The 19,035-nt window shown below is 48.4% G+C and overlaps 1 protein-coding gene across 12 annotated transcripts in view; it reads right to left on the bottom strand.

Moving 5' to 3' along the window:
• Nucleotides 1-19,035, bottom strand: part of NAV1 (neuron navigator 1) — a 278,232-nt gene that overhangs the window by 26,943 nt on the left and 232,254 nt on the right. For 6 of the 12 annotated variants that reach the window (XM_081009762.1, XM_081009772.1, XM_081009768.1 and 3 more), the window contains 13 exons: nt 14,181-14,319; nt 13,263-13,560; nt 12,172-12,862; nt 11,448-11,903; nt 10,998-11,039; nt 9,559-9,707; nt 8,901-9,125; nt 7,674-7,726; nt 7,279-7,302; nt 7,079-7,156; nt 5,339-5,422; nt 5,053-5,164; nt 3,942-4,063 (listed from right to left, as the gene is read on the bottom strand). In XM_081009762.1, the coding sequence (XP_080865888.1) occupies nt 3,942-4,063; nt 5,053-5,164; nt 5,339-5,422; nt 7,079-7,156; nt 7,279-7,302; nt 7,674-7,726; nt 8,901-9,125; nt 9,559-9,707; nt 10,998-11,039; nt 11,448-11,903; nt 12,172-12,862; nt 13,263-13,560; nt 14,181-14,319 (2,473 nt within the window). The remainder of the gene's footprint in view (nt 1-3,941; nt 4,064-5,052; nt 5,165-5,338; nt 5,423-7,078; nt 7,157-7,278; nt 7,303-7,673; nt 7,727-8,900; nt 9,126-9,558; nt 9,708-10,997; nt 11,040-11,447; nt 11,904-12,171; nt 12,863-13,262; nt 13,561-14,180; nt 14,320-19,035) is intronic. The other 6 variants (XM_081009771.1, XM_081009765.1, XM_081009764.1 and 3 more) reach the window with 3 other exon arrangements.

Below are 19,035 nucleotides of genomic sequence, written 5' to 3'. Positions count from 1 at the left end.
GGCCAGATTCTCTTTCCATATCTTGAGTGAGAATGTAAAATACAATATCCTACGCTACCTAATATGGAAGGAAGCAAGGGCAGTTTAGCAGCCTAAGACATGGACTTGTCCAAACATGCAGAACAATTAATAGCCAGCGCAACATGCCACCGACCAGCTGAGTCCATGCACTGAAGTGCTGCCACTGTCATGCAAAAGGATATATGCTTTCATTCAGAGTGTTCCAGGCTTCTTGCATCTTTCTAAATAGGCAGGAGTGGTGGTGGCCTACTATAGTTGGCAGCTTGACCCATGCACACAAATAGTGGCACTGCATGCCACTATGTAGAGAAGGTTTTGGCTTGGGGAGGGGGTGATTGCTGTGGGCAGCACACCTACTCACAATCTATCACTACTACCTCTCGAAGCAAATCTGCATTTTTAGGGGAGGGTGAGGACTAGGTTAAGAGAGCCCAAAGTTAGCTGCTGTTCTCCTCACACCAGTAACTGTAGCCCTACCTGGAAAGAGCAAAAGCCCATTTATACTTCCCAAGCATCCATCCTTGCTTACTCAATTTGCTTTTTCAGAGCACTATAGCTTAACCTGTGGGCAGGGGTAGATAATGAGAGAAGGTGGACCACCCCAAACCCTTTCATCATCAGCAACTTTGCTGAAGCTATGGAGGTCTGGCCACTGCCTGGATGGAAGCCCTATGTGTGCCTTCGGTTCCATCATAGAAGAAAAGTGGGGTACAATTAATTAATTAATTAATTAATTAATTAAATTGCTACCCAGGGAATGTGACATTCGTACAAGAATGTCACATTCCTTTTGTCTCACATTCCAAGTATCAGCTGCTGTAACTAATAGAGGCATCTGACACCACTGGGGTGAGTGGAATAACTTCATATCTCACAAAGGATTGTACCCACTACCATGGTAGGACTTTTCCTCCAACTTCTAGATGTTTTGGTATCTAACTCCCTGTGCTCAGATGACCCTTGGGGTCCCTTCCATTCTAAGAACTCATAGCAGCAGGGAAGACAACAAGCAATATTGCCTCTGATCATTGGTGCTATAACTAGGAGCTCTCCTGACTCGGGTGGCATTTGTGTATGTGCCCAACCTGACTTGCTTACAGCAGATTCATACAATGAGAGAGCACTTCATAGCTCACCTCTCCTTTGGCATTCCAACCCTCAGAGCCTGCCAAACCTACAAGTAAGAATGGCAGGCTGCTCTCCTTCTCCACCAAATATGCAACTCTTTCCCAATTATTAACAGAATGGAATTAGGCTGGGATGCGTTTATCTTGCAACTCAAGATCCGGCTGAAGAGAGATTACAGAGAAGCAGCCCTTCTTCTTCTAACATGTAATGGTTCAATCAATATTGCAGAAAAGGAAGAAGCCAGAGAAATGAGTCAAGACCAACATAGCTGTGTGCTTTGCTCTTGAGAGGAATAGTCAACTTGTGATCCCAACAATGCTCAGGCGGAGCATGCAACATGCACACAAAACAGGCATCAATCCACACATGTATTGAGACAGTAGCAGGGAGAATAGCCACTGTAATGGGTGGAGGCACTATTGGAACTGGGTTTTTCTATCTCCCTCCCAACCACCCACCTCACAAGCCAGTCTGAGGGCACACAAGAGGCCAGGGGACTGGAGCTGTCTCAGAGCTTGAACCTCTGCTACCCTTACAGGTGGCTTCAAAGAACACTTGTCATGTTGTACATGTGAGAAATCACTTTCTATCTTCCAGCTCTCTGATATGCTCTGACCTGTGGCAGCTATGAGATGGTGTGGCAGAAATTGGTGGGTGGGTGGGTGTCATGCTCCACTGAATCTCATCATCTGGGCCACTTAGGCTGCAGTCCTGTACACACTTACCTGGGAGTTGGACCCACTGAGTTCAGTGAGGCTTACTTTTGAACAAATGTGCATGCAAAGGAGTGTGCTGTTAAGGAGTGCAATTCTAGAACACGGATGGGGAACCTGTATCCCTGACCCCAGAAGTTGGGACTCTCAGCATGCAGGGCCAGTGATCAGGGATGCTGGGAATTTATGGCCCAATGAAACCTTGTCTGCTCTAGACAGACAAAGAAATGCAAACAAAGTTTATACTGGATTTGGAAGCCACAGCCAAACTGCTGAGTGTGGATTCATTAATTCATTAATTCATTTAATTGTAAGGGATTTATACCCCACTCTTCAACAAGTTCTCAGGGTGGAACAGATTGCATTATGGCACAAACGATGTCTGCAAACAACAGTTCCTGAATTTGGAAGGTTCTCTTGACAGAAGCAAAAAGAGAAACTGCTCGATTTGCAAAGGAAACAAAATAGACAATTCCCCAGCATGGGAAATGATGGTACTAAAACACATTCATCAATATTCTTATGATACGTGTCCTCCTCTTGCAACAATTGAGTGTGGAGGATGACGGTACGTACAGCCTGCAGTTACCAAATAAATATTTGAGGGACAGGAATTTTAAAAAAACCCACACCTCTCCCTTAAGTGTTGAGGTACAGGACAGAGCCAAACTGCTGCAGTGGTAGGATACTAACTATGAATTATTATTAAACTGCTCCACTTGAGTACCTCAAAAATCCACTCTTGGAACCCCTTTTCCCAGTGGCTTTCTAGACCTTTAGGAGAGCTGTTAAGACTGAGCAGCATTAGGTATAGATTCAGGGCCATGTCAAAAAGGGGCGTGAAACTCCCCACCCCACCCCTGCCGCAGCACCAGTGCAGTGGCCCCTCCTGTGTGGCTTGGCAGCGCAAGTGCGAGAGCAAATGGGATGGTTAGTTCCACGAGTGCTGTGCTGTCCCCAACACAATGGAGTGACCAGTCAGGAGTAAGACACAGGGAAAGGACTGGTGAAAGGGAGGGGTGGGGGTGGGGAAGGGAGTTCCAAGCTTACCTCATACACCTGGAAAAAAAGGGGTTGGGGGGTCAGCATTGAAGGAAGAAAGGGGGGAAAAAGAACACAGCAAGACTTAATCATGCGTTCAGCTCAGGTTCCCTGCCTGTAACAAGCTGCGGGGATGGGGTGGGGGCTCAAGGCAGTACAGAGAAACTGGGACAATCTTCTACACCAGCCTTCCTAAGAGGACGGCACACCTACTGAGCTGAGAGTTGGGCGCGAGTGGCCTCTCTCCGCTTTAGGGAGCAGTGGGGAAAGGCAGGGCAGCAAGGTTAGCGTAAATGGAAAGGAAGAGTAACATCAGCTGCACAAGTCATAAACTTGCCATGCAAAACCAGCTGTGAGGCAATATTAATTTTAAAAGTCAAAACCTTTATTTAATATGCACCTTAAAATGTTCCTAAAAAGGTTCAGGTCAAATTACTCCCCATCCCACTGCCCAATATTTTTAAGCTTAAAAATTTGGAAGCTTCCTTTGGTCTCATTTCTGAGTCAAAATAGGCAGCTGGAAGGAGAGCACAAAAACACCCAATGCTTTAAGGCTATTCAGACTGGAGGGGTGTTTGAATGTCTGGGAAAGAGGACATTTAACTTAAAGCATGCTAGAAACATTTTAATTCCATGTGGTATTGTTGTAATCATCATCATCATCATCATCATCATCATCATCTCAGCTTTCTTTCTTTTTAGTGATCCCATCACTGCTAGGTTAGCATCCCTGCCTCCCTTTTAGGCTACCACATCCATACCATGATTAAGTCTAATGGGCCTCATGAGTGACGCCTATCACTTACCAGTGGATCTAGCTTGGGAGCTAAAGCATATTCCCACTGGGCCTCAAGAGCAATAAAGATGCAAACTAGTTTCTTTCGCAGAGAAATCTGCTGTAAGTAGTCAATAGTACTTCCATGAGCCAAGTAGCTCTGAAACCCCAGTTGCCATTATACTAGCTACTGTGACAAGACACACAACAGGGTTTCACCCCCACGTAGATCCCAAAATTACTTCCCCTCCTCCTTGACCTACCCAGCTCTTCTTTTTCTTCTTCTTGGCATCTGCATCCTTGCCACTGCCAATGCTAGAATGGCTGGTGATGCTGTTCAGGCTGGATATACTGTCCGACGAGTTCTGCCTCTTGATACGCAGCTCTGGAGAGTCACAGGGAAGGGAAGGAGGGAGAGATGCATTCAAAACCTGTGGACAGACTGGAAGCTCTTGCAGGCACCCAGGTAATCAGCTACCACCTCTCTGTTTTTAGCATCAGTTCCAAACACAGCTAGCAAAAAAAGAGTCTTCTCTGTACTTTGTTCCCAGGCTAGACCTCAAATCAAATCTAACATTTTTATCTAAGGTCAGGCAGGGCCCAAGGAAGTGGGAATAGTAGGGAAAGGAGCACATAGGGGCAGCATCTGGGGACAGGCAAGATCTGGGGACCATAAGAAAAGATGAGGAGCTGCATGTATTCAGATTCGATGATGGCTTGGTCTCTTGTCTTGGGCATGCTCATCCAGTCTTGTCAATAAATACCCAGGAGTTTCTAGTGTTCAGGACCACCATGACTCCATTCCCCCATCCTTCCACTCCTCTGGAATTTCATCCCATCAGTGCAATGCCAGAAGGCAGTGAGAGAAGTGTAACTCTTAGCTGCCTTTACCAATGTACTGTTTTTCCCATTAGCACAATGGTAACGATGGCTGCTCCCATCTATAGAACCAGGAGCTCCAATTTCAGAACAAAGAAGGAGGAAGCCACACACAAGTACAGTCATTGTGACATTATGGAGACTGAAAGCATGAGGCGTCCCCATCTCTCTCCCACTCTCATTACCAAGGGCTCCATGTCTGGGAAGGAGAAAGAGGAAGTTGGGCATAGAACCTACACAGTACAGCCCTACGTCTGGCTGCTGCTTGCTTTACCTCCCTTCAAATATTAAAAGACCAGTAAAAGTGTGTGTGTTCCAACTGGCTCCAGTGAAAGTGCATTTTATCCAAACACCACACCACAATGTCTAACTGCTCCCTCCCTTGCTCCTAGCAGGAAAAGGAATCAATCCTGTCCACCATGTCTCTAATCCACCATTCGGCAGCTGCATAGCCAAAGATCCACCAGGAGAGTGTGTGTTGAAGGCTGCGCTCACCTTTGGGTGTAATGTCTGTTCCATTCAGGGCCCCTTGGATAACAGCTTGGGCTTCCGAGTTCTTTTTCTTCAAGAAATCAATTGTCTCCCTCAAGTCCACCAGCTCAGTGTCCTAGAAGGTGATGCATAACTGATGAATGCCTTGCGTTTTATTATTTTACTAATTGCTCTGCTGCAAACCTATGCTAGGGGGAGGTGGGAGAAAGGAAACAACAGCAAGCCATTTTGTAGGGCAGGCCTCAGCACCTTGGTCAGCCGTGGACCCTGCCAACTGCCTCAAACTCACCTTCTCTTCCGCAGTCTCTGCAAGATGTCGGAGACGGGAAGTCATGTTCACGAGGCTCTGCTCAAAGGCTGCTACTAAGTTCGCCTGGAAAGGAAAATGAAAAGGGGTGATATGCCCACATGCCAGTACAAGGAACAGAATTATATGAAGAAAACAGGAATCAGAGGGACCCACAGGTCAGTGGCAGAGCACATGATCTGCATGAAGCGGGTCATTTGCACGGATTCAGTTGCACTTACAAAAAGACCACACAGCGCATGACGGGAATGATATTTCACTACTTGGAGAGCAACTGCCCTTCAGAACAGACACATAATCTGGCCTCGTATTAATGCAGCTCTGTAGATTCTTAATTGCTTATCAGGCAGCACAAGATACTGGGAGCTCCTAATTAAACCCATTATTCCCATCAGGGATTGCGGTTCTACAGCAGAAGTATATGGCAGAAGGCTGATGCCTCGAAAACTACAACTCTGTACACAGTAGTTCTCAACAAGGTGGAGTGGGTCCCCGTCGGGGAGGTGTGTAAAACTTGAAGTGAAGGGGGCAAAGTTTCAGGTGAGGACAGTGTCTTGAGGCTGGTGGATCCTATAGCCACACACCAACCAAAACACGTGAGTAGTTGGATGTTCCTTAGCAAGAGGATCCTCAGTGATTCAGGTTGGGTTTGTTAAGTCATACTGGGCTGCCCCATTCTGATCTGGGGAAAGCTGTGACTTTGTTCTAATGGTGTTTTCTAATGGTGTTTCTAATTCTCTTCCCCTTTCTAATGGCAGCTTTTTAATTAGTCCCCTGGGCTCTGATCCTGTGACTTCTGGTACACAGGAAGGGGCTGCACTCACACGACTGCATGAAATAATATTTACTCATTATGCAGTGGAATAGGCAGTTGCCGCTGTGATAGATTAAAGATACAATCTATCGTTCTCCTTTATTCTAAGACCCAAGCTCAAGACGTTTTAGAGACACTGAGCTAGCAAAACACTGAATATCCACTAGAGGGTGCTCCTATTCCATGTTGAATACAGAAAGCTGGGTTTAAGTTCCCTGCCTTGCTTGGGTAGAGGGGTTCAGCACTTTGTCTCTGGAAGGCTGGGAATTCTCATGCAGGGCTAGTTCCAAGGGTTTGGGTATACATGTTTCTGTGTATATAGAATCCTAGAATTGCATAGTTGGAAGGGACCCTGGGGATCATCTAGTCCAAGCCCTGCAATGCAAGAATACGCAGCGGGGCTCGAACTTGGAACCTTGGCATTATCAGCGCCATGCTCCAACCCACTGAGCTAGATCATCATCTTATCTGTATGCCACTTTTCCGTACTTAAAAAAAAACATGCTCGAGGTGGCTCACAACTTGACAAGGTTTACATAATTACAAATGTAACAAAAGCCACAAACAATAAATAAAACACATCAGAAAGCACACAACCAAACTGAAACCATTTCCACATAAATCATAATAAGACCTAAAAATAAATATTCAAAAATTAATATAAATAACAAACAAAAAACCCCAAACAAAACACCCTATATGCAGAACCCCTGTGTAAAATGTGATCACACCATATATTTGTATTCACTGTTTATTTGGTCGAAACACCTTGACCCACACCCCCCTTCCCTATTTTAGCCTTCCATTTTCCTTTGGTATTTTTGAATGCTACTTTAATTTACATCATTCAAAATTTTGTTTATGAGAGAGGAGCATTTGCGGCAGATTAACAACACAGGGCAACTCACGTTGGCCGAAAGCTGGGATGTCAACGTGGCCACTTTCTCCTGGGATGACTCCAACTCACGGCGCAGTTTGCGGATTTGCTACAATCAGGGAGAAAGAAAGGGAGGAGTCAGGGAGCAAGATAGACCCTTTTGCTCTCCACCAATGGGTCAAGAGCAAAGCAGCCGTAGGGAGGACAGAGAGAGAGAGAATCTTACTGTACCTCAGACTGCATCCTCTCCTCAGCCTGGCAGCACATGGTGGGGCAGAGGAGAGACAGAGAGAGGCAGGCGGTTAGGGCATAAGTAGCAGAGGCGCACTCACAGGCAAAGGCGAGGAGCCATGCAGAGAAGCCAGCACCTCCGCTGCAATCTTTCCACATGCACCACGCTTCTTGTGGCAACACGACAACAGCTTATTTCTGCCACGCCTTCCCCCCTCCCCACATGGTTACACGCAAAGCCCTGAAAGAGCGGCACAGCACCCCATCACTCGAAAAGACTGCAGCAGGGGAACATCCAGGGTTTGGGGAAGAGAGGGAAGGATGGCCTGCCAGAATTGCAGCACTGAGAAAGCAAAGGGCAGGCCAGGCCCGCTGATGAAGGGAGCACAGCTTACTGAGGAGTAAGTGGAGGAAGCACTTGACGCCAGGGACAGCACAGATCCGTGAACTGCAATAGACAAGAGAGAAGACACGTGTCATGGGGTCATCTCCTCACCGTGGGGCATCAGTGTACATGGGGCAAGGGGAGAACCTAGAGGCACAAAGAAGTGGGGCCACAACACCAAGAGTCGACGTGAGGCTCTCTTTAACAGTTAACACGGAAAATTTGAGGGATCGGGAGAGCGTTCGGTCCTGGAAGAAACGGGCAAGATTCCTTGCCTGCATGGGTGGATCATCCATCCCAGCCAAGGCTCAACATTCCTAGAGAAATGTGAAAACATTTAGCTAGCACAGGCGTTCAATGTTTGTTTTCAGCACAAAGACCTACGTTTTAACGCAGCACATCAGGAACAATAAAAACCCTGAACTTGAAGTAATACAAGGCACGGAATCAGCAATGACCCAGGTGGAGACCCTGGCTGAGGGAGTTCCCTGCCACAATCCAACGGAAATCAGTTCTATCACTACCTGAACTATATTGCAATCTTTCCGCAGGGCCTGCAAGACAGAGCTGTTCCACCAGGCCTTTGGCCAAGGCACAGTCTGACCCCCTCCTTTGGTAATCCTCACAGAACTCTAGCCCAATGGTTGCCATTAATTTGATTTTAAATTGATTTTAGAATGAATTGATTTTAGAATGCATTTCAATTAACTGATTGTGATTTTATGTAAACTGTGTTACTTTTATTGTTGTTAGCTGCTCTGAGCCCGGCTTCGGCTGGGGAGGGCGGGATATAAATAAAATTTATTATTATTATTATTATTATTATTATTATTACTACTACTACTACTACTACTATTATTATTATTATTATTTAGCATAGTGCTTCATTGGCTTTGAGTAATTTTAAAGTCTTATACAGATGCAGTGTGGACACACATCCTAAAAAGAGGTGTGGCTGTCTCTGCCCCATGGCAAGCTAGCACTGGGCGATGGGCAGAGTGCCTGCCTCCCACATCCTGTTTATCGTGGTGCTGGAAGTGCAGGAGGGAGAAAGCAATGCTTGAAAGTTACCGATCTCACCCACTCACACCTCCCGTCCCCAGCTCTGCCATGTCATCTTGCTCCCCTGCAAGCAAGAAGCAGCTCCCACAGCTGCACCAGCCCACCTGCCAGGTACACCTGTGTGCACTTGAGAAGACCTGACAGACAGAATTTGTCGCAACCGTATCCCTCTCACCATTATTACTGTGGAGGAGACTCTTGTCCTCCTGGCTGGCTGCAGGACTCTCACCATCATCCACAGGGTCGCGAAAGGAGCCCGAACGGATCATGCCCTTGGGCCGGTCTGCCAGGGAGAGGGTGCTGCCCATGGGGGACGCATTGTACAGCTCGAAGGTGGAGTCGTGGGTGGGGATGCTGTTGGAGCGGGTGATCCTCGGGGTGTTGGCTGCCGTGGGGGTCACTGCAGGAGAAGGAGGGAGGGGAGGACAAGCTAGTCAGATGGAGCTGCTTGAAGCAGGAATGGGGGTGTAGGAACAGAGGGCTCACTAGACTCAGGGGTGGCAGCCAGGAGGGAGAGAGAGAGAGAGAGAGAGAGAGAGAGAGAGAGAGAAAGAAAGAAGGGTAGAATCTTTGAATGTACACCATTCCTTGCACAAACCAATCTGCACCTGTGTAAAATGTAAACACTTGCACCAGGCCACCCCTTAACATCTCTGATTTCATGCCCCTGACCTTGGAGTCGGTTTTGGGTGAGCTGGCAGTGCCATCTCAGAAGAAAGAAAATTAAGGGAAAGGATCTCAGAAAGTATAGATCAGCATCAGCTTCAACTGGCTTAGAACACCTGTCTCCAAAAGTTCCCCCTGCAGGAAAACAGAAGGCAAGAGAAACTAACCAATATTAGTGAGTGGTGCCTTTCCAACCAATGGCATGGAGAGAGCAGGAGGGGAAGGCAGCTCAGACTGATCATCTGATTCCTGCAATCCTCCAATCGTGTGGGAGTGCCGCCTCTCCTTGGCCTCTTCCTGGGACTGGATTTGATATCTGCCAAAATTAAGGGAGAGAGAAGTAGAACAAGGAAGACTGGAGGAATTTTGTAGCCATAAAACAACTATGGTGGCTTAGGCTTAACATCACTCACGTAGCCAGTTCCTGAAGTCATAGTAAGAGAAATTCTAAATTTTGCTTGGGAGCACCTAATTGTATAGCAATGGTGATGCTAAGAAAGTGTGGATTACTCAGTGCTAACAAGGTAATCAGATCTTTCAAAAGCAGATTGCCATCCAAGGTACTCTTTCCAAAGGACATGAGAGAAAATAGATAAACCAAGGCCACAGCTCTTTGAACATTTAATTTAGGATTAAGTCTCATTAAACCTTGGGCCTTACTTCAGAGTAAACCTGTTCAGGCTTGGACTTCAGTGCATGCATTCACCCCGTAACTATCTGAACACAGCTACAAAAAGTCAATGGAAGCCATTTATATACTGTCCAATTTATTATGCCCTCTAGAACATGGCCAGTTAACAGCAAATGCTACCATACTATAGAGTTCTGCAGAGTATTTCATTCTGGTGAACATCATTTATTAACTGAGGACTTTAAACAGGATTCACCCAATGAGCCCTGCCAGAAGAAGCCCTGTGCAAGGACTTCTGCTTGTTCAACAAGGCTTCCTCTACACTTCTGAAATTGTTTCATTTGGGGGGGGGGGGGCAGAAAAGTGCACAGGCGGAGGAGAGAGGGGATCATTCCATCTGGCAAGTTAAAATGCTTGCACATACAGAACATTCATCATACCGCAATACCAAAGTGCTTAAAAAAAAAAAAAGAACACCACAATGGCCATTATAAACAAAAATAAATAATAACTTCAATATTGTTCACAGCAAACGGCTCCCAGGATAGTTTGTGCTCCACATACAGTAGTTGGGAAAGCTGTGCCTAGCCTTCCTATATACAGTCTTGCAACAGGACCAAGAAGTGAGAGATGTAACCAGATCCCCAGACTGGTTTGCTTTGAACAGAAACAGGGTGGGCTGCTTTTATGAACCACCATGGTTAATTGATTTTCTTTGGGATCTTACTCTGCAGCATGTAGAATATTAAGTACCCTGTTTAAGAGGATGATAAACAGCATGCTCAAAATAACATATAGTGTTGGTTTGCGAGGAACACCGAGATTTCTTCAACTGGTCATCTTGTGTTAGCATGACCACAGTGAAAAGCAGGTTTCGCCTACTGCAACATCATACTGTATGCCATGCCCACTAATTTATTTGACCATCAGTTGATAGCAACAGGAAAATGAGGGGTGGGGTAGAAGGACGATTACCTTAGTCCCTTCTTGGGCAATGTATTCCGATCACGGTTAGAGCTGCAGGAAGGGAAGCAAGCACAACAGTATTTGTTAATCATTTGCTGGAGTCCAGCTGTAGCATCTGACGGGCAATAAACTGGTTTATGAAGTTTTGGGAATGCAGAGCATTATCTGACTTAGTTTAGAAGCATGGAGTTAGAACTCCATGAACATGAAGCTAGAACTCCACCATGGGCAAGAACAGCAAACTGCAACATTATGCTGGAGTTTGAATAAAGCTTTTCAACTGCACTGCAATTCCACCGCTCTACTTCCACTTCCCCAACTTCCTTCCTTGTTGCTCTGCAATACTTTAACTGCAGGGAACAGGAATTGCTTCACAGAGAACCAAGTTTCCAAAAAAGCCCCATCCCCTTTTGCCTGGGGATCATGCCATCAAACAAAAGTTCCCCCACTTTCTTCTACCTGTCCAGGTGTGTGATCCTGGGGCTCCCCGTCCAGGACATCTCACTGGGTTCCTCCTCAGCAGCCACAACGGGAGGGGTGGGAGCAGTGGTGGGGGCAGTTGTATTGCCTGCAGAGAAGGGGCTGTGCAGGCTCATAGGCATCTGCAAGGACTCCATGCTCCTGTGCAACCCTGAGAGCTTGGGGTACATGCGGGATTCCTTGGGGATGCTGAAGCCTCCCATGAGCTCCAGGCCCTGGGAGAAGCTAGCAGAGTTTATGTTAAGGACTGGAGCAGGGCTTGGCGTGAAGCACGACGTGAGGTGGGGGACCACATTTGCTGCAGCTGGATGGGGCTCGTGCAGTTTGCCACCGTGCATCTGGTGTTCGCTGGAGGGAGGGAGGTCCAGACTGTTGGAGTTCACCTTGTCCAGGTTGGCCAGAGAAGGAGCTTTCACGTAGCTTTTGGCAGCTGACCTGAAGGAAAGCAACATGGTGTTAGAAGATGACTGGAGCTTTGCACAGCTCTTATTGTAACATTTATTTATTTGCTTAACATATTTCTCAACCCAGCTATAGGCCTGCCGGGAAACACCCACAATTCGTCATCCCCCTCCAAATTATATTTTATTAAGTTTCAACATTTTCAACATATGTTGTTGTTTCTCCCCCTCTGCTGCACCCTATCTTCTATCTGTTAAATTATAATCACGATATTATAATCAACACCGACAATTCTTCTTACCTGAGTGGAGTTGGTGGCAACTCAGCCACTTTAGCAGAAGTCTGGTGCCCACCTTGAGCCTTCGGGGTGCTTTCAGGGGAGCCGATACTCTTGAGTGAGACGCAGTCAGAGTCCAGGGCCACAGCTTTGGCTTTGGCTTTCTCCTTCTCCCTGTCCGTCTGATTCACTGGCACTGGCGTGCTCCGGCCTGTGCCGATCTTAGAGGGCTCTTTCAGCCGTGAGACGCTGATGCTCCCTTTTGTGCTGAGCAGGCTGGGGTCAATGCTGCTGCTCACTGGCCGTGGCCCACTGCGCCCACCAGTCACGCTCATGGAACTAGATTTGGCTGGGCGTGGCAGGCTCCGGTACTGGATGTTGGTGCGGGCCCCTGGGGCCATGAAGCCAGGCTCCCCAGCATTAGAGACATCCAAGCTCGTCTTCCTTCCATTGACCGGCTTGACTGGGATGCTAGAGGTCTTCTGGATCTTACCAAGGGTGGCCGAGCCACCAGCTTGCATCACCGTGGCAGTGCCAGTTGCAGGAGGTGGCTTCTTGTAGCCAAAAGAGCCGGAAGTCGTGGTCCGGGTCAGCCCAGAAGGGGGCTTCTTGGCATCTGAAATCCGATCTCGGCCAGCGTCAGACGATGAGCGCTGCAGGCTGGCGTTCTTCACAGAAAGCTTGTTCTTGTCTGTTGCTTTTGCTTCAGGTTTACCTGCAGGAGAAATAACTCAGTTTGAAGAAAAGGCATTTGTGCACGCAGCTTCTTAGGTGACCAAAAGAAAGTTATCAAAAAGCTACTTAGTCAGGACAGCCAGTCCCTGCACCAAAATGAGCACAATGTCAGGGCACGTGTCAGTACAACCATCTCCCTAGCTAAATTGTACTGATTTTGTTTCAGGGAACATGATCAAAGACTTTACTGAGATGAGATGCAGCCCTAGGATGTAATGAGCACATTCCAGGCTCCCTTCTTTCTCTGTGGCCTACAGTTAGTCATGCACCTTTGACTGGACTCTCAAGAAGAATGGGAAGCAAACAGGCAGGGAAGTGGAGGCGGCAGCCACAAACCTGCCTATCTAACACTAGGGCTCCACTTCCTGTTCCAGCCTCACCTGCCACTTTGAGGGTCTGGGCTGTGTGGGTGATGGGAGAGGTCACTGCCACAGGGGGAGTCTTGCCCTTCTTCAAGGAGCCTGGTGGGCCCAAACTGACTGGCTTTTTCAGATCTCCGCCTTTGGCAGGAGCCTCGTCACAGCTTTCTGAGCGCTCCCGTCGCCACTTGGAAGAGCTGTGCTCCATTTTCAGACTCCCGCTGTCATAGTCCATCTTCTTCTGAGCCTTCTCTTCTGGCTCTCCGTACCAGTTCAGCCCACTCTCTGCCAGTGAGCGCTTCTCAGAGTCCGTGCGCAGCTGTAAGGCAAGCAGCAGAGAGGATTCTGTTAGCTGGTACCTTAACCTTGCCACCCAAAATACTCCCCCAACCTCCTGTGTGCACATAGGAAGCTGCCTCAAACCAGGCCTGGCTATTTCTCCATCTGGCCCGGAACGGTCTGTTCTGTTTGGTGGAAGTTCTACAGGGTCTCAGGGGAAAGTCCTTTGCATCTTCTACTACCTGGGTATTTTCTTTTTTAGTGGAGTTGCCAGGAACTGAACCAGGGACCTTCTGCATGCATAGAATATGCTCTATCATAGAGTTATAGACCTCCCCTCATCATAGCCCCCCAACTATACCAGCGTAACAAATGGGAGAGAAAAAATAGTCCTTCAGTTCAAAAGGCACTGGTCGCTCCTGCATCTGCAGGCAAAAAAGGGGATAGGCATTCAGTGCTTTGGGGGCTGTGACTCCCCCCCCCCCCACACACAATATAAGGAGAAATTCAATGGCAGAAGTATTCATCTTTCCCCTGAGAACACTTTTAAGGAGAAAGACAGCACAGGGCTTCATGCAATTTCTTTCTCCGGTACCAAAACTGCAGCAGCAACAGCAGCATGAAACCATGGCGGATTCTCTGGGTGCCTGTCCTACCTACCGCTATGGCGGAGTTCCTGCGAGAAGCCGTGGGGGTGGAAGGCAGGGAATTGAGCGAGGAGCTGGCATTGAACTCTTCTGAGCTGAGATTGTCAGAGGCATCGCTGAGGCCGCTGCTGATGGAGCTACTCTCATCCCAGCTGAAACACACAGGAGGCAACAATGGTTAATAATAATCCATTAAAAGTTTAAAATCCAAGTAAATATCCACACAGTAGCAATCAAATCTTAGGCAATATTGCCAGCTCAAAGAAGGTGCTTTGTTTGTTTATTTAAGTATTTATCTACCACACTTTAATAAAAAATACAGCAAGACAGTGTTGATGACTACCCGAGAGTGCACACTTTGATACACAATTTGTCACAGATTTATTGCTCCCTAGCAGCCTAATAATCCTTTCTTACAACCAAGTTGGTCAAAGTGTGGTTAAAGGATGGGTTTTTCCCATATTTTCAGTGCATACTTATAAGTGAAGCAAGGATCTTTTAATTTCCACATCCCTCCCACCCCCCCAGCTACTCTGTGTGTGTGTGTGTGTGTGAGAGAGAGAGAGAGAGAGAGAGAGAGAGAGAGAGAGCTCACACGCATGTGTAGTACAAACTCATTCTTAGCTGCTAGGACTAGGCTTGCTTGTAAACAAAAGCTCAGGCTAGTTTACTCTTGTCATAAGTGGATTGCCACTTCAAAATACTATATTCATATGTGTGATGGGACGATGAGCTGCTTGTGTGTAAAATCCTAGTCCCTCAGAGTTTGGTCAAGTTTGCAAACCTCTGTCTGTAACGGAGCCCCTTAAACATGGCTCCGTCAGTCGCTGGCAGATTCCGACAGTGGTTGCTTTCGGAATCGCTTCCAACATAAAAGCTCCTTAACGGAAACACGTCTTCTGGACTCTCTGCGTGACAGTTTCCGGCGAGGAGTGGGTGTCCCTACAGGAGGTCCTGAAACCTCCCCACTGTTTTCGCTGGAAGTGTCTCTGAGCCATCCCTCCAGCTCCCTTTCCCTCAGCTCAGCTCCTCTCCCCCTACTGGTTCCCTCTTCAGCTGCTGAGTCTCTCCCAACCTGTGTGAGCCCTTTCACTTCCCTTCCTTCCGATGGCAGTTCCCTGACATCCACCTCCCCTCCAGGGCCCCCTTCATCCCCTCTCGCCCCCTCCTCTACGGGCGGTGAGGAGGCAAAACCCCGGAATGAACTTCCTTCATCTTCCGATGTCCCGAACACTTCTCTCCACCTGTTGCGGTTCCTGGTCTCGAAGTACTCCTCCTCCTCAGAGTCCATCTCCCCTTCCCCTTCCGATTCCGAGAATCCTTCCAACTCCTCCTCCTCATCGGTGGTCCCAAAGTATTCCCTCCGGAACCTCTCCACAGGCTGAGGTTTCCTTGGGAACCTTTGATGGAACGTTTCTATCAATACCTCGTCATTGATATCTTCTGCCATTACCCAAGTGTTTTCTGACTCCGGTTCTCCTTCCCACGCTACCAAATACTCCACCTGATCCCCCTTCCATCTGGCGTCGAGGATTTCTGCCACATGGCTGCTGCATTCCCTTTCTTCTATGACCGGTCCCCGAGTGGCCATCCCTTCTCGTCCCCCCCTCATACGGTGACAGTAACGACCTGTGAAATACTGGGTGCAGTTTCATGTGGTTGGGTAACCGGAGCCTGAAAGCCACTGGGTTGACCTGTTGAATGACCTCAAAGGGACCCAATCTCCTGGGTCTTAATTTCTTACAACCTCCTTTGAACGGCAACCCTTGGGTTGACAGCCACACCCTATCTCCCACCCTTATGGTTTCACCTTCCCTTCGGTTCTTGTCTGCCTGCCTCTTGTATTCTTCCTTCGCCCTTTCTAAGTTGAGTTGGAGCTGACGATGGATTGCTTCCAATTCTTCTACAAAATGCTCGGCTGCCGGGACACCCCATCTCTCCCCTTCTCCCCCTGGGAAAGCCCTGGGATGACACCCATAATTAGCCAAGAAGGGGCTCATCCCTGTGGACACATTCTCGGCATTGTTGTAGGCAAATTCCGCCAGCGCCAACTTTTCTACCCAGTCATTCTCTCTGTCATTGACATAACACCTCAGGTATTGCTGGAGGACCCCGTTTGCTCTTTCCGCCTGCCCGTTGGTTTCAGGGTGCCGGGCAGTCGAAAAGTTGACCTCCACCTGCAGTAAGCTCATGAGCTTCCTCCAGAACCTGGAAGTAAATTGTTTTCCTCGGTCTGAGACCACCCTCAATGGCACCCCGTGCAACCTAAAAATGTGTTCTACAAATAACTTCGCTGTCTCTTCCGCCGTGACTGCATGCGAGCAGGCTACAAAGTGGCACATCTTTGTTAGTAGGTCTACCACCACCATGATGGCTGTTTTCCCCTTGGACTTCGGCAGATCAGTCATAAAATCTATCGACACTGCCTCCCAAGGTCGTTCTGGGGTTGGTAAGGGTTCTAATAGCCCCGCCGGTGCCCGCCTCTCCCCTTTGGCTCGCTGGCATTGCTCACACCCTCTTACATACTCCCGTACATCTTCCCTCACCTTAGGCCACCAAAATTCCCTGGTGACCAACCACATGGTTTTGTGTTGTCCAAAATGCCCCGCCGTGGGGCTGTCGTGCAACTGCTTGAGTACCCTCCCCCTTAAGTCTCCTTCAGGGATATACAGTGCCCCTTTGTAATACAAAGCTCCATTTCTTTCCTCGAAACCCCCTGGTTCCTCTCCCTCACCCCTAAGACCTCTGAGCTTATTCTGGGCGTATTCATCATTCTCTGTTTCCTCTACCAGTTCTCTTTGTCCCACCAATGCCGCCCCACACACCCAGCGGTCCTCTGGAATGACATGTCTCTCTTCGGGTGCTCCCTCCCCCTCCAAATATTCAGGTTTGCGTGAGAGAGCGTCCGCCCTAATGTTCTCTGGGCCTGGCACGTAACAAATCTCAAAGTTAAATTTGGAGAACTCCTGGGCCCATCTCACTTGCCGTTGGTTGAGCACTCGTGCCGTCCTCCAATACTCTAGGTTCTTGTGGTCAGTGCACACTTGCACCTTATGTTGTGCGCCAATTAGCAGGTGCCTCCATCTCCGGAACGCCTCATGAATGGCTAGTAGTTCTCGGTCATACACCGTGTAGTTCCTCTCGGATTTGTTCAGCTTTCGCGAAAAAAAGGCACACGGTCTCCACTCTGACTCCTCCTTCCCTGGCTGCAGAAGCACCGCCCCAATAGCTCTGTCTGATGCGTCAGTTTCCACTCTCATCGGTTTTTGTAAATCCACATGCAGGAGTTGTTGTTCCGAGGCGAAGGCCCTTTTTAGTTCCTCAAATGCTCGCTCCGCCTCCTCAGTCCAAACGAACTTCTTCTTACTGCTGAGACAGTCCGTAATGGGCGCCGTCAGGTGGGCAAAGTTTCGGATGAACTTACGATAGAAGTTCCCAAATCCTAGGAACCTCTGCACATCCTTCCTTGTTTTGGGTGTTTTCCATTCCAGCACCGCCTGGACCTTGCCGGGATCCATGGCCAATCCCTTGTCTGACAGGCGATACCCCAGGAATTCCACCTCCTTGGTATGAAACTGACACTTCTCCAGTTTCACCCACAGCTGGTTGGCTTGCAGCCTGCTCAACACTTCTCTGACGTCTCTCACATGCTGCTCCTCATTCTCAGAATACACCAACACGTCGTCTAAGAAGGCCACACAATTCTTGTAAAGCAAAGGCCCCAGGACGTGGTTCATAAACGATTGAAAGCACGCGGAGCCTCCTTGTAGGCCGAAGGGCATAACTAAATATTCAAATGCCCCCAAAGGGGTGAACATGGTGGTTTTCCATTCATCCCCCTTCCTTATTCGTATCAGGTTGTACGCCCCCCTTAGGTCCAGTTTAGTAAAAATCTTTCCCTTCCTGACCCTTGTCAAAATGTCGTCAATCCTGGGCATAGGGAAAGCCACTGGTTCTGACACTGCATTTAAGGCCCTGAAGTCACACACAAGCCTCGGCTTGTTCGTGTTTTTTTTATCCACAAAAAACACTGGGCTGCCCCCCACCGCCCTGGACTCTCTGATGAACCCTCTCTTCAGGTTCTTGTCAATGAACTCTCTTAGCTCCTGCATCTCTCTGTCTGACATGGCGTACAGCTTGCCTACAGGGAGCTGTGCCCCAGGGAGTAAATTGATTTGACAGTCAAAGGGTCTATGCGGGGGTAGTTGGTCAGCTTCCCTTTCGCTGAAGACGTCGCGGAGATCTGCGTATTGTCGTGGTACCTTCACGTTCTCCGTTACTTCAGTCCCTGCTAGGGTGGCTTGGGCCCCTGCCAAACCCTTTCCCTCTTTGCAGTGTTCTAAGCAATGTGCTGAACCAAAAGAAACCACTCTCTGATGCCAGCCCACCAGCGGATCATGTAACGCTAGCCAGCTCATCCCCAATATAATGGGAGCTCCTCCCAAGGTGGCCACATTAAACGCTATCAGTTCGGTGTGCCTTGCCACCTTCATTATCATTGGGACGGTCTGCAAGCTGACTTCTCCTCCCAACAGCTCCCTGCCATCGATCGTGGTCACCTGCAGGGGGTTGCTTAAAGGGATCGTCTGTATCTGGTGTTCAGCTGCAAACTCTTTGCTCATGAAATTGCAGGAGCTGCCTGAGTCCAACAGCGCCTTTATCTTTAGAGGGTGTCCGTTTGGCAGCTCTAGCGCCACTTCTATCACTAGGGCGGGTTTAGGAGGTTCTGGCGTGGGCACTTTCACTGCTCTTTGGCCTGGCTGCTGTGCCCCGACGGTGGCAGCCAGGCGTTGGCTTTTACTTGCTTCGGTATTTCTTCCTCTCTTCCCTCCACAGCTCCTACCATCCCTTGCCATTCCTTCCTCTGG

This window comes from Podarcis pityusensis (assembly GCF_964106645.2).
Source record: "Podarcis pityusensis genome assembly, chromosome: 6".
NCBI lineage: Eukaryota > Metazoa > Chordata > Lepidosauria > Squamata > Lacertidae > Podarcis > Podarcis pityusensis.
This window is presented reverse-complemented; position numbering and strand designations above follow the sequence as displayed.